The 15,682-nt window shown below is 42.9% G+C and overlaps 1 protein-coding gene across 1 annotated transcript in view; it reads right to left on the bottom strand.

Annotated features, from left to right (window-relative positions):
• The window catches only part of ERICH6 (glutamate rich 6), a 30,173-nt gene extending 14,883 nt beyond the window's left edge, over positions 1 to 15,290 (bottom strand). Inside the window, exons 1-10 of the mRNA XM_008710992.2 lie at positions 14,840 to 15,290; positions 13,921 to 13,978; positions 9,116 to 9,207; positions 6,334 to 6,396; positions 6,009 to 6,064; positions 5,798 to 5,914; positions 3,281 to 3,394; positions 2,179 to 2,336; positions 1,667 to 1,737; positions 567 to 712 (exon numbers count right to left, since the gene is read on the bottom strand). Of these exons, the coding sequence (XP_008709214.1) occupies positions 567 to 712; positions 1,667 to 1,737; positions 2,179 to 2,336; positions 3,281 to 3,394; positions 5,798 to 5,914; positions 6,009 to 6,064; positions 6,334 to 6,396; positions 9,116 to 9,207; positions 13,921 to 13,978; positions 14,840 to 15,230 (1,266 nt within the window). The 5' untranslated portion in view covers positions 15,231 to 15,290. The remainder of the gene's footprint in view (positions 1 to 566; positions 713 to 1,666; positions 1,738 to 2,178; positions 2,337 to 3,280; positions 3,395 to 5,797; positions 5,915 to 6,008; positions 6,065 to 6,333; positions 6,397 to 9,115; positions 9,208 to 13,920; positions 13,979 to 14,839) is intronic.
• Positions 15,291 to 15,682: the final 392 nt, after the last annotated feature.

Genomic DNA, 15,682 nt, shown 5'->3' with positions numbered 1-15,682 from the left:
ACAGAGATAGAGACAGCCAGCGAGAGAGGGAACACAAGCAGGGGGAGTGGGAGAGGAAGAAGCAGGCTCATAGCGGAGGAGCCTGATGTGGGGCTCGATCCCAGGACCCCGGGATCATGCCCTGAGCCGAAGGCAGACGCTTAACCGCTGTGCCACCCAGGTGCCCCTAATTTTAGGTATTTTAAATTTAGATAGGCATAAGTAGTTGTTGCTACCCTATTGGGCAGTGTGGATCTAGAAAATATTGAAATATTAACAATGATTTTGGGGAAGTGCTTGAGGCTTTAGGTGATTTTCTCCCCCTTTTTCTCTAGTTTTTTAAGGGTTCCAAATGTTCCAATGATCACATTTTAAAATCAAAAGGCTTTAACCAAAATAGCCTGCCATATAATATATGTAAAAGCATTGTTATAAAGTCTAGTGGAAGAAGCCAGTCTGTACCATTTGTTCTTGACAAAGAGTTAAAAGTGTTATGTAGCCAACCTGTTACATTCATTATCATAGCTTTTACAATTTTAGGAAAAACTGATTTTAGAGTCTGAGTAAAAAAATTAAAAAAGAATTACCTTTCCACATGCTGTTCTAGCATCACAGCAAACCATGGAAATGTTTCTATTTTCTAGCTGGAAGTCAAGTAGTGTGTCAGCAACTAGCTCTTTTTCTGGAATATCCACGGAAAGTTGATAAGAAATTGTTTTTAAGTGCTTTGAATCTAATGAGAAAAGAATCACATGAAAGTAGGTATTTGTTTAAAATAATCCAAAACTTCTCTTCTAAAATGAAATTTCAAACCCTATTACAAATGCATTGATTCATCAGACTTTTTTTTTAATGGAAGACAAATGAGGTCCTTCATTAAATTAAAGTGAGTGCCTTCTTTTGTTAAAAAATGAAAACGTTCCTTTGTTAAAAGAAAGATGATTTTTATTAAGTGGAATTTTCTGGCCTTATGTTTAGTAAGGAATAGTTGACTATCAAGGAACTTTGTATTAGGGATTTAGTTTAAACCACAACAAACGTTTATTTTGTCTACGTATCTTTTCAATAGCTCTGAGTGGTACAGGAGCTGCCTGATGCTCGGAAAGATTAAGTAATTTACCCCAAATCAGCCAGCCTACAGGGAGAAAAGCAAGACTATAAATCAAGAACTTCTGATTCTAAAAATCAGTGCTCCTTCAGTTTCACCCATACTATAGCAACTCGGAACTCTTTGCAACTACCTGTAAAGTGCTCTATAGATGTTGCTAATTTATGTCGATGAATAACAACTGTAAGCGGAAGACTAAAAACTTCAAAAGCCACATGACTGAAACGCCATTTTTTCTGAACCATTTTCACTGATGCATTGACCGGAATGAACATTTTATTTATGTATTATTATTATTATTTTTTTAGATTTTATTTACTTGAGAGAGAGCAAGAGAGAAGGAGCAGGGGGAGGGGCAGAGAGGGAGGGAGAAGCAGGTCCCCCACAGAGCACAGAGCCCCAGAACCCTGGGATCATGACCTGAGCCAAAGGCAGATGCATAATGACTAAGCCACCCAGGCACCCCTGGAATGAACATTTTAAATATTATTTTTTAAATACACCAATTTCAGCTCTTGGTCAAACATCTGAGCTTTCTGATGTACAACTGATTGATAGCATCAGTGCTGAGGAACTCACCTTCTTCAGGAAAATTCGTCTGTCCGTTTGTCATTATTGCAAATTGTCTGGCCATTTGTCGCTCTTGTTTTCTGTAAGATTGAAAAATATGATGCAAAAGTCTGAAATGTGTTTGAAGTTTAAAACCGAATTTTAGTACAAATTTCAACTGTTTAAATGCCATCCCTTATTATTTTTATCTATCATTACTTGTGAATCCAGGCATTTAATCAGTTCACATGGGTCTCTACTCTCTTTAGTCGACAAATTTCTCCAACACGGGAATTCTAAATTGAGCTGAGAATTTGCAGTTGGTAGATTTCGACTTTAAATTGGTGAGTTCACGGAGTTTCTGGGAGCTTCTGAATTTCAACAACATCCACCCAGAATTTTAATGAGTTTGCATCGGCCAATTTTTATTTCTTACCTGGAACACCTCTTCAAAATTATATATTTTTAAAAAACTAAGTTCATTGACAAAAAGCTCTCTACTTCAGTGGGCCTGAGTTTCAACATCAAAGGCTCAGTGTTACCTCTGCAGGGCTTTTTCCTTTGCTTTGAGTCTATCAACTTCAGTGCCATGGGCTGCGTGAGGGTCAATACAGATTAATTCCGCTTTAGGGCCCTGGGTTTTTTTTTTTTCCTCATAGATGTAGTCAACCAGATTTTGAAAATACCTACAACAGGAGGCCTGAAAAACAGAAAGGTCATTTTTCATCTCACTAGTCTTCGATGAAGATACTTAGGGGAAAAAACCCCAAATGGCTAATGAACTTTAGATAATGATCTATGGTAACTTTTTTCTGGTAACAGCTTTCTTGAGATAGAATTCATATACCGTAATTTGCATCCATTTCAAGTGGATGAGTCAGTGGTTTTTAGTGAATTCACAGAGTTATGCAAAACCATCACTGCAGCAAACTTTTAGAACATGAACCCTTATCCCTTAACACGCCCTCCCCATCCTCTTCTCTCAGCTCCTGGAAGGAACTAACCTGCATTCTGTCTGCCTAGATTTCCTGTTCGGTACATTCAATAAGTGGAATCAGACACTTGTTGTACTTCGTGATCGGCTTTTGCTCAGCATAACGTTTTCAAGGTTCGTCTTGTTGTAGCATGTATCAGTACTTCAGTTCTTTTTATGGTTGAATAATATTCCATTGTATGGACACACCACATTTATTCGCCTGTTTATCAGCTGATAGATATTTGGGTTGTTTTCACTTTTCAGCTGTTATGAATCATGTTACTACGAACATTTGTGTTCAAGTTTTTGTGTGGATAGAGGGTGTCACTTCTCTTGGGCATAAACCTAGAAGTGTAATTGCTGAGCTATATGTACCCACATATTTAACTTTTCAAGGAATTGCCAGACTGTTTCTCGAAGTGGCTGCACCATATTATCTTCTAGTTTCTCTACAACCTTGCCGACACTTATTAGTATCATCCGTCTTTTTTATTATAGCCATCAGAGTGGGTATGAGATGGTATCTCGTCGTGATTATGATGTGCATTTCCCCACCAGCTAACACGTAACTCTTTTAAGCATTTCAGTGCAGGGGAAGATACAGGAGAAAATACTTCATAGATTTAAAAATAACACCATTTCCTCCGTAAACCTGCTTTAGAACTTACTTCTTCTATTGATTCCGCGCTATCATCATCAGAGAAAATATCCACATTGGAAAGAAATGTTCTTAGATCGCCCCCACAAAATTCACACCGGGGTGATACTTCCTCCTCTTCTTCCTTCAGTGAGGGAAAAACAAAAATGAATCGGTGTGCACAAGGAAGCCCAGAGCCTCTGAGAGCAGTAGGAGCCAGGGCTCTGGGCAGGACCAGCAAATGTCCAGTAGGGGAGCAAGAGGGATGGGGGTGGGGGGATGTGCCAACCAGTCCGAATCCCTGGGGGCTGAAATAGCTGGGGGTGAATTTGCAGGGGGCTGAGATCCTATACCAGAAGGTGCCAAGCCAGCAAGATCTGTATATTCCAGTAATGAAACCTTATTTCTATTCAAGGGCTGCTGAGGCCTGAAGAGGCTGAGGTGGTGTTTTGAGGGCCTCTGTCTGGTTCACCAGAGCGCAGCTGAGCCCATCAGGAGCTGGTGGATCCTTAGGATGCCTCCTCAGTGCGAGAAGAAAGTTGCACAAATGGCTTTACTGCTGACATTGGAGTCATCAGAGGGAGGGCTACAGTGTGTGATTAGATGCAGGAGACAAAGGATAATACACATTAGCCCCAGGTTGGGACTCTGAAATCTCCTGTCTGTGCTAGGAGGTTAATTCAGAAGGGGTGTGGGAGGCCAGGGGAAACCACAGGAGACTTGGAGTTAGGGGGCTCCTGGGCAGGCAAGCAGCCAAGCCTCAGCACAGGCCTCCAGGAGAAACCCACAGCGTGCGAGACTTGCAGGTCACGAACACTACCAGGCCAGCTGTCTCTGCCGTTCTCTGGGACTGACAAAATGGCCACTGTGTGGCCAAATGGTGGCTGAGGTGGCCAGTGCAGCCAGACAGTCACCACTCTGGGGTGATGGCCACTATCTTGAGGCTGTTGAAACTACCTGATAATAAGTACTGCACATGGCTGAAAGCAGAACCCTTGGGGGGTAACGCCCCGCCATGGAGAGACGGTGGTAAAACATCTAGTTTGTCTCCCAGGTGACAGGGCAGGGAGAAAGAGAGTGTGGCGACGCCAGGCCATTTCCCTACCAGGGTCTTGGTAATTAGCTCCTCAGCCCATAGTCCCTTTACCCTTTCATCTGCGAGGGAAGCAAGTAGGAGATGCTTCCAAAGACCACGAGTGGGGCTGGAATCTGCCCCTGAAGAGGGTGCAGCTGGAGAGGAGAGCTGGCAGGCCAGCTGTGGCCGCCCCTGTCAAAGCCCCAGGCAAGCGGGCCTGAAAGATCTGCCCAAGATCCGGGGGCCAGTGCAGGGACAACTCCCCCTGGAAGAAAGACCACCAGGCTTTCCTCATGTTCAGGACCATCTCTGGGTGTCAGCAGAAGAAAACTCCAGCCATCTCCTCGGGTACAAGCTTTTGGGGTTCAGAAAGAGGAAGGAGCTGGGTTTGAACAAGAGTTTCAGCCTGAAGAGTCTAAAGGGTGACCCTAAAGTTCAGAAAAACCTGGACAAACATAAACAGCAAATACGACTGGTATTACAGTACATGACATATTTAACGGGCCCCCCTCACTAGGCTTGTACAGTTGAATGCGCGGCCCAGAGTGGCCGCGAGCTTCACGTGAGCCTGCGCACCCGGCATCGCCATCAACTCGCACACACGTCTGCGGCATGCCACCTCCTAGGCCGCCGGCTCTTACTCCCAGGGAGGAAGCCTGCGCCTTTAGCGTACCTCACGGGAAATAATGAAGGGGGTTCCGATCTGGGGACGGTGCGGCTATCTCCACACCGCCAGCCCATTCGAGTTTGGAAGCAATCATACCACCAATCAGTCGCTCACGGCTGGGGTGCAGTCCTGTGGGAATTATGAAGGCGGCCTTTCCCTTGCCCATCAGGCAGAGGCACGATCAAGAATGCTAAACATTCACCTTTGTTTCCAGGCCTTGCGGCCACTGTTATGGAATGAATCATGTCCCCTGAAAAGATATTTTGAAGTCCCAACCGGTGGTACCTGGGAATAGGGCCTTCTGTAGAAATGGGCTCTTTGCAGAGCTATTCAAGTGAGGATGAGGTCATTAGGTCATAATCCAACATGACTGGTGTCCTTGGAGAAGAGGGACACCGGCACACAGACACACAGAGAACGCCGGCACAGCTGAGGCGGCCATAGGAGTGGAGCAGCCGCAAGCCATGGCAGGCCAGGGTTCGATGGCCAGGAAGCTAGGAAGAGGCAAGAAGGATGCTCCCCTAGAGGCTGGACTGGCTGACACATGGATTTTGAACTTGTAGCCTTCAGAGCCGAGAGACGATAAATTGCTGTGCTTTTCAGGCACCCGGTTGGCGGTACGTTGTTCCAGCAGCGCGAGCGGACGAACACAGCCACCCAGGTGCTGTTCCAGGTGAAAGAGCTCGTTGCCTGTTTCTCATTTTGAAGTATGTTCATGTCTTCTGTGCAAATCATCGTGTGGCTTATTACATCATGTGCTAATAAACAAAATTTTAAAATTTTAAAATAATAGGAATGAAAATCACCTTGAAGTTAATGCCTAAATTGCAACTCTCTTGTTTGAATGCCAGAATGGACGGCGGCCCGATGCTAGGCAGCGTTCTCAGAGAAGGCTCAAACAGCGTCATGAAGTCGTCTTTAAACTACATTTTTAGAGAGAGAGACAGAGAATTGATGTTGGGATAAGTGATATTTACCATGAACACTGTGTACTATTGGACTGATAACATTTCTTACCTCCAGCTCACATAAAATACCCAGTCTTCGCTCTTTCGGATTAATTACCCATTTTTCTGAAGAGAAAAGCATCGATTTAGAAAGAAAGTTTAAAACTGTCTTCTACTTTCTCGTCACCCGCTACCCATCTCAAACACACACACACACACACACACACACACACACACACACACAGTTACAATGCCCTGAAACCTCTTCACCACCTCCTTGAGTATATTCTTAGGGGAGGTTTTCCAGAGGGGGGGGCACTGTCCCAGTTAAGGCTGGTTCCCCAATGGCGGTTTGCCTTCGCAGGCAGAGGGAAGAACTCCACACATCCATTTACCTCTTAACTTAGAAGCCAGGTTTTCGTGTTCAGTTTCTTTAGTTACTGCGGATGGTTTCTTCCCTGTAAAATGAGTGTACGTTTGTCATCAATCCTGACGAAGTAGGAAAGAAGTTTAATGTAAAAGAAAATATGCCTTTTAGCAAAATAAATACCCTTGTGTTTGTTTTACCTTTTTTTTTTTTTTTTTTTTTTACCTTTTCCAAATAACTTCTTATGGACAGTGGGGAACAGACGGATCATATTTAAAAATGTTTCCCCGTTCCTTTCCGGTCCTAGACTACTACAGAGCTGCACACTTTATTTGATTATAAACCTTGTTTCCAGACACTTTTGTTTTCTACTTTTTTAAAGCACTACTTTGTCTACCTTATGTCTGTCATTCTGTAAAAGATTTCTCAGGTTGAAGGGTGCTGGGGGTTCTTGTTTAAGACATTGAACTCAACCATGAGGATTATTCCCTCCACAGATTCCAGGGCAGTACTGGAAATGGGGAAGGTGACCATCAGCAACTTTTAATGAATGTGTAGAAGATTTAAACAGAGAGAACTGGAATGATGAAAACCAACTGGATTAACCTGCAATGGGACAGAGGTAAGGGGAGGGAGCTGGCCCGTTTGCTCACAGAGCCAGGGCCAGCAAGGACTGCTCCTGGAGGAAGAAGTGGGCTTCAGAAAATGATGCACTTCCTATGTGGAGAATATGAAAAAAAATTTTAAATCTGTTTTAGGCATTTTGTCCAACAGAGATGCCAGTACAGGGATAAAAAAATGAATGCACAAAGATTTTTTATTAAGGCATTACTTGTTAAAGGGAAGAGCTGAAAACATCAAACCAAACCAACTCCGAAATATCTAGCAATCAGTTTTATTACATAAGCCACAACAACTGTATATAAGGGAATGCTATGCTGTTTCAATGAATTAGATCGATCTTTCATGACATGGAAGGATGTCCATGATACACGGCTAAGTAAAAAAGTTAAAGAAGAGATAAAGTTGCCATTACTCATGGGAAATGTTAATTGTTTCATAGACTTTCAACTCACGAACTATGAGAATTAATAAGAAAATTCACTAAGGGGGGGTCAGATACAAGATTAAAATATAGAAATCAATAATTTTCCAATGCATTGACAATGATTAGAAAATGTAATAGGAAAAAAGTGTCCATTTGCTACATCAATACAGGACTATGAAACACCTAGGAATAAACTAGGAAGAGCTGCATGAGTCCTTTATGGGGGAAAAAAAAAGAAGATCTGAAAGAAATGGAGAGGCACACCTAGACTCACGAGGTTCCTGCTTGGTTCAGACAGAGCGGCCATCCGATGAGGTGGCCCTAATGCCTTCCCTGGTAGCCTAGGTAAGCAAACTGCAATCTGCGCCTGTCAATTCCTGTAAATGCCTCAAGGTTAAGAACAGCCACTCGGGAACAGCCAACCAGACTGCCCGAATAACTCAAGCCCTTAAGCAATAGCCAATCAAAACGTGTCCTTGTTTTGCTCCAGTGTCTTCTCTGTAAAAACTTCTCCCTCGCTCTTATCTGGAGAGCCCTCCTAACTATCTCCTGTTGGGCACTGCTCTGTTTCAATCTATGTTTGCTCAAACTTAGAAATCTGAAAATGCCTCGGTTTGTCTTTTCACACTGCTAAGCCAGGGCGACAAATCAGCTTGTCAAATTCCGTTGAAAAATCCCATGAGAATTACATTGACTGTGTAGATTAATTTGGGAATTATTAACATCTTTTTTGTATTTAGTCCATTTTTATGTTTGATTTTGTCACTCCTCTGTGCAAACCCACTAGTGTCTTACCACTTCATTCCCGTTGAAAAAGATCTGGTCCTCGATTGTCCCTCTGACCCTCTCCCCTCAGATTCTCCTCCTATTTACTTCACCGCAGCCACACCGACTGCCGCTTGTTCTGGGAGGAGGCATGTGCTAGTCCACGTGCCTGGAATCCTTTCCCAGGAGATCATTCTGGCTCACTCTCTCTCATCCTTGAGGTCTTTGCTCAAGTATTTTAGCTTCCCAGTGAAGATTTCCCTGAGCACCCCATGTAACCTTCCTGACACCCCTCACACCCAACATCTCCCGTCCCTTCTTCTGCTTTTTCTCCTTAGCACGTCTATCGCCTAATGTACTACATACTTGCTTCTTTTGTGTATTCTCTATCTCACCATCACCTCCACCTTCCACACTTTAACACCAGATCACTGAGACAGGGGTTTTGGTTTTATTCACTGCCATTTCCCTAGAACAGGGTTTGGACTCTGATGGGTGCTTGGCATGCGGTAGGTGCTCAGGAAGCGTGTGATGAAAACAAATAGAAAAGTTCAAAGGAAAGGCTATTCATAATTCCTTATACTGGGATAAATTTAAATATTCATTTTTATATTATATATTTCTTAATGGTTGGCATTTAGAAACCGCGTGCATGTTACTTCTTCATAAAAAATGAAGATCTGTAGCAAAACATAAGAGCAGATTACTTCTTGATGTGAACGTAAACATTGGCATTTATTACAGACGAGGTGCCAAAGAATTTAAATATTTAATCTCATGTTGCTCTTCCTAACAATTCTGGGACTGGAGTATGATTCTTATTAGCGGCACATGGTGACCCTGAGGCTCTGTGGGGCGAAGGGCACCTGCCTCGGCATCTCCATGTCACTTTGTCTTGGGCTGGGATTCAAACCTGGCTCTCCCGCCACCTCTGGTCACGCTTTTTCCAACGGGCAAGCCTATCGTCCAGCAAATGCTAAGAAATCAAACTACTCACTTCTCTGCCTTCTGCCAGAGAATTCTTGAAGCCAGCTTTCTTCTGTTTGTACTGATGTTGGAATTCCTGGATACAGCGTGTGATACATAGTCCTGAAGTTTAGACAGAGTGTTAGTTTTCAGCATACCCATATAGCTGTCGGCAGTTCTTCCAAATATAGCACATTTTAACAGTCAAATAATGCACGTACATAGAAGATCCTGGTTTCTATTTTCTTTGAAATATTTTCTTCCATACTTATTTCTCAGTAAAGTCAGGCACAGTGTGTTTGCATCATAGGGAAAGTGCTCCTAAATCCCAGAGGCTCCCAATACCATATTTTTCCCCCCGGAGAGTAAATTACCACCACTGTATCTATGCATGTGTGTTGGTGGTGGCAGTGATGGTGTGTGTGCTTAAACATTTACTTTTATTTAAATGAGACATGTTCATTGTATTTATTTAAGTAATTTCTACATCTAACATGGGGCTCGAACTCCCAACCCTGAGATCAAGAGTCCTATGCTCCTCTGACTGAGCCAGCCAGGTGCCCCAATTAAATAGCTTAAAAATAATCCAAACTTTTTTTTTTAAAGGTTTGAAGTTAAATGCATTGTAATCAAACAATTTTTATTCTTTCTACAAGTAGTTCAGTTACTTATCATTAACACGATAGGAAGACAGAAATGTATTGATTTTGACTAGTTAAAATGACTGTTACCAGTCACAAGTAAGTAATAACTACTCCTTCAAGTTCCTTTGTCTCTTTGAATTTCAATTTTTTGTAATAATTTGCTGGTTCTTCTAAAATTATCAAATCTTTTTCAAATAATTAGGTCAATTTTACGTTGTCACTTTTTTTTTTTTTAACCATTTTTAGTTCTCATAAAGTGTCCACCTTCCTCTTTGGATGCTTGGTTCCTTGACACATTGCATCAGCGGGGTGTTTTAATTCTGAAATGACTGTGTCTTGTAATAAGTGAAGAATAACTCTGCCAAAGCCACTGTACAAGTCTCTGGGGGAATCCTGTTTATCTCACCTCCCAGAGAAACAAGTTATAGGGACCAAGGGTAAAGGCATATGAAAGAGCAATCTCTAGACAACATTTAATGTTTGGCTTTTTTTTTTCCCCCAATTCAGTGGTTAGCAAAATCAATACATTATTCATCAAGGTCTCTCTGCCTTCCTTAAACTGACGCCAAAGATTGTTTCTGAAATTCCGTGTAAAGATGGCAGGTGACTGAGGATAACAAAATTAACATTTACTGAGAACTTACTATGTAGTCGTACCTTCACAGTAGTTGCCTTACTCTGGTTATTTCATTTATATTAACAAAAACTAATCAAGGCATGTATTAATATTCCCTTTCTACAGGCAAGGAAATGGAGGCTCTAGGGAACTTCTGAAACATTCTATGGGGCACATGGAGATGGGGCTCAGACCTGTTTGGCTTCAAAACCTGTGTTTCTCCACATTCATCTGTCATCTACAGTTGGCCCCATTTTCATTTAGAATAATAACAGGGCAATTGAAAATAGAAGGTAAGCCAATATTGGTTGCATTTTATGACTTTTTAAGGGTGGATTTCCTTAAAAACACAATCTTACCAAATTTACCAGAGAATGCTTGGAAATATAAAACAAGCATCTTCTTAGGAAGATTTATGAGGAGAAATTAAGAATTTGATCAAGTAAAGAGATGTTATGTATAACAGGAAGTTCAGGTCAAGATGGCAGTTGAGCACCCAATTTCCTTTCTTCCCAAGATCTTACTGAAATAACAAATACAAACAAACAAATACAAAAACAGCCCTTTAAAATAAGAAAGGTGTCACCAGTAGACAAGTAATATTGAAGTCCTTAAAGAATGAAAATAAATGCTTTCATTTGATGGAAAACCAGCATGGAGACCACCACAGCTCAAGACAAGAGAGGTAAGTAAAGTTCTTCTGGGAAGTTCCAAGCTCAGAGTCAACTGAATGCAGAGCGGAGGGAGCTGGGGACTGCCATCGGAGAGGTTCAAGAAGTCAACTCAAAGCAGCTGGCCAGGCAGGCAACCCCCTTCTTCTGCCCTTATACAGAGCAGTTGTATTTGTTTCCAGAGGAAGCCCAAAGAACTGCTTCCTACAAAGAGCGGGCAGCCTCTCCAGGGAGGTTTTAGGTCTGAAAGAGAAGCAGAGCACAGTATGAGGTTCCACAGGCCCTGCCCAATAGGCCTGGATGAGAAAGGAGGGAGGGACATTCCACCCGGAAATGAAATGCATGAAGAACTCTGACCACACAGTGAGGTATCCTTATCCTAACTCTAGTCATAGTGGGGACTCCAGCTTGCGCGCTTCCTGCCGACACTCCACAAGAGGCTGGCTCTGCCATCCCCCATCCACCCACATAGGACTCACAGCCACCCTTCCAGGAAAGCTCCGCCGCAGAAGGACTCCATTCTAGCTACCTACTGGCCATTCATTTATCAATACAAACTGATAACCAAGGATTACCTGTCACCTAAGGGCCATCAATAGTATGGAAGAGAAGCACAAAGATTAACGGAACTAATCCTGAAGGAAAAAAAAAAGAACTTCAAAGAACAAAAAAGAACTTTAATAATAAGAGTACTCTCAAAAGAGATTTAAGTTGTTAAGAAGCAACAACTATTTGAACAGCAAGAGAGAACAAGATCCGGTTCTTGGAAATGACAAATATGAATACCAAAATAAAAATTTTTGTTCAAGGGCTGCATATTATCATATAAACACCTCAAATCTTAGATATCCAAGAGGGCCAACAGCTATCCAGTAGGAGTTCTAAAGGACAGCACAGAGACAAATGAAGGAGGTAATCACATATCACTAGCGTCCGAGAATCAGAATGGTCAGCAATACTGGGTACTGGAAGGCAAAGAAGCAATGTCTTCAGAGCTCTGAGGAAAAGGGTTTTATTTTTTTTTAATTTTATTTTTTAAAAGATTTTATTTATTTATTTGACAGAGATAGAGACAGCGAGCGAGAGAGGGAACACAAGCAGGGGGAGTGGGAGAGGAAGAAGCAGGCTCATAGTGGAAGAGCCTGATGTGGGCCTCGATCCCATAACGCCGGGATCATGCCCTGAGCCGAAGGCAGACGCTTAACCGCTGTGCCACCCAGGCGCCCCAGGAAAAGGGTTTTAAATGTCTTCTTTTATGCCAGGTTATATTATTAATTAAGTATAAAGGTAAAATGAAAACATCTCCAGACAGGCAAGAACTCAGAAATCTGACTGCCCATGAGATCTTCATGAGATAATTACCTGTGGAGTTTCTCCAGCCAAGAGAAAGGGAACAGAAGCAAGCAAGCAATATGGGAATCAAAAAAGTGCAGCCACTGAACCCAACTCAGGAAACCGGAAGATAATTAAAAACAACTGAAAGTTGAAAAGTTCTCCTTTTAGGAGCCAAGTTTTGCTGACAGGATTTTGGGGGTTTTTTGTGCACGAATCCAATCACATTATTGGGTTCTTAGCATGAAATTATATTGTTGATTGGTTTTCAATTTTTAGAATTAACCTGTACTGAGTTAATTATGATTAGAAAACATAATATGAACGTAACAAAACTTGGCAAAGTAAAATGACTTTATATGAATATATATTACACATTAACATAGTTTGTTATAAAATGTATATAACTTGTTAATTGGGGGAGGAAGGGGTGAGAGGAGAGATAGAAGAAAGTAGAAGTGCATTAGTGTGTTAACTTTTCATAATAAGAGTTAATAAGTAGTCACTAAAGTTGATAAATCAGATTGTAGAGGTTTAAATACCTTAAAATCCTAAAGGCTGGAAAAACTAAAAATAACATAACTACCAAAAATGAAGAGGAGAGAAATAGTATGAGTTATATTCCTCATCTTTCATGGGTGGGAAGCCTGTAATTATGTCAAAAATGGATAAATCAGGGAATGAAAATATGCTATTTAAAATTATATTGGAGGGGCACCTGGCTGGCCAAAGTCAGTATAGCATGCAACTCTTGATCTCAGGGTTGTGAGTTCGGGCCCCATATTGGGTGAAGAGATTACTTAAAAATAAAATCTTAAATAAATAAAAATAAAATTGTATTAGAAACAAACTGTTAACAATACATTAACTGGTGAGTGGGAGTGTGGGAATGAAGACGGGCATGGAGATTTTTTATTTTATACCTGTGTATACTTAAATATTTTTTAACCACATACTATTTTTTTCTTAAAAAGTTGAACTAAAAGGATAAATAAAAACATAAAAGTGGGACAGAACAATCCTCCTGATGCTTAGGAATTTAAAAGTTGCTTGTAAAAGCAAAGCTTAGGTGAGCAGTAATTCAAGATTGTGGACTCAGGTTTGGTGTGAGATTTCAGGGAAGATTTATAAAGATGTTCCAGAAGGTATTTCTCTGGTGTCTTCCTGTGCTTGAAAGCTAGTAGCAATAACAACAAAGAGAAAAAGAGAGAGGGGAAAAAAAGACTATAATTTCCAGTCTCCTTCACAGGTGTCTGTAATCACGGTCTCATTTAGCCAATACAGACTTTCAGAGCCCTTGCTATTGCCCACCCGGCACAGTGTTATTATTTCATATTATATTAAGTGGACATGCCATCTCTGCAGGTAGATGGACAGGGACCTTGTTTCTATCTCCAAAGTGTCTAACAAGTATGATTAAAAAAAAAAAAAAACACCTTTTGAATAAATTAGCTGTAAGTGCCCTGGATTATTTCACTCTATTTCCAGACATGTTTACCCAAGAGGTAAACATCAGCAGCTTCCAAAAATAATATGAAAACAAAAATAATATGAAAACAAAACATTTTCTTACCTATCTAAATTCATTCCAGACAAGTCTTTCCTAAATGTCTGAAATATTTTAGGAAAACCTGTTGAATGAAACATTTAAAAACTTAGCCACTCCTTCTAAATCAGTGGTTCTCAAAAGGACAATTTTTGCCCCCCCCCCCAATCTTTGGCAACATCTAAAGACGTTTTTGATTATCACAGAGTGGGGGCTAATGGCATAGTCCCCGCTAGAGGTCAGGGATGCTTCTAAACATCTATAATGCAGAGGACAGCCCCCTCCCACCCTTGGCCCAACAAAGAAGGATCCTGACAGAAATGTCAATACTGGGAGGTTGGGCATCCTCCTCTAAATAAATGCTCTGCCTCTCTTTTTAAGGAAGTGACTAGAGTGGGTTTAGCACAGGAACTTAACCACAAAAATGAGCTTTTTAGAGGATTGTCTTAGTAGCACAATACTCCGAAGGCACTAGTCTTCCAGTGTGTGTGTGTGTGTGTGTGTGTGTGTGTGTGTGTGTGTGTGTGTGAAAGAGGGGAAGAGAGAGAGAGTAGGAGAGAGGGAGGGGAAGGGGGGGAAAGAGGGAAGGAGGGAGAGGGAGAGAGGGAGAGAGGGAGAGGGAGAGAGAGAGAGAGAGAGAGAGAGAGAGAACACGATCAGGACCTGAACGCACAGGGGAGTACTACAAACGGGCTCCGTAGGGCACTACCCAAGCTTCCAGTTTCAACAAACGTTTCAACGATGTCCTAAATTGTGAGCCATCGCAAAGGCTCAGCCAAGATTTCAGTGCCTTTGACAGAAGGGCCCGAGATAGACGGGGTTGTGTGTGGAGTGGTGCATGTATTTGGAAACCAGACGCGCGAGGAGACCAAGGCTCTGGAGTCGCGGGACCGGCGGCCCCTAGGGCCCGGGAAGCCTTAAAGGAAGGGGCGGGCAGGGGCTGTACTTTTCTGGGAGGAGGTGCTCCACTGTGAGCTCCAGCTTGGGGTCTCGCTCCGCGACGGGCTGGACGTCTGGCTGAGCGGCGGGGTCGGGCTTAGGCTGGGGCTGACGACGCTGGCTAAGCGGGGAAGGAAGGGCTCTGAATTTTCTCCATTGCTGTCACCGACTTCCACAGACTTCCAGAAGTACTCATCGCTGAATGCCCCATGGACCTCCAGCGTCTTCTCCTTCGCGTCCCCGGTCTCCTCCACCTCTTCCTCCACCACCTCTTCTTCCTCCACCTCCTCCTCCATCTCTACCAACACCTCCTCTTCCTCCTCCTCCTCCTCTTCCTCCTGCCGGCCCTCCTCCTTCTCGGGCTTTCTGAAGCTGCGACGCGAGTACAAGTTGGCCATGGGGCGCGGGAAGCGGGGTGGCCGCTAGCTCAGTGGCCGGCGCGGCCTGGGGTCCAGGCCTAGGGTCGTGCCTGCTATTGTGCGTCTGTCTCCCTGGGCAACGGCCCGCCGCCCGCCTCCAAGCCCCGGGGATTTAAAGTGGCAGGACCCGCGCTGCGGGGAGGGGGCGGCGGGGCAGAGAGCTGCTAAGGAGCCAGGACCAGGGCAGGCTTCCTACTCACCTGCTTTCCCCTAGCACCCTGTGGCGAACTGACCTCCCTTTCCTCTCGGCTCCTTCGAAGCGTGTTTGTTTGTTTCTTTGAGGGGGAATAGGGGGAGTCGCACTTGGTATTGTTGATGCTGGACCTTGGTTTTTGAGTAGACACATGCTTGTTGGAACTTAGGATAAAACTGTATTACAAAAACAGGCACCGGCCTTTGGGTCGTAGTTTGCTGATTTGATTTTTAATTGA

The sequence above is a fragment of the Ursus maritimus genome, unplaced genomic scaffold, assembly GCF_017311325.1.
Source record: "Ursus maritimus isolate PB19 unplaced genomic scaffold, ASM1731132v1 scaffold_20, whole genome shotgun sequence".
NCBI lineage: Eukaryota > Metazoa > Chordata > Mammalia > Carnivora > Ursidae > Ursus > Ursus maritimus.
This window is presented reverse-complemented; position numbering and strand designations above follow the sequence as displayed.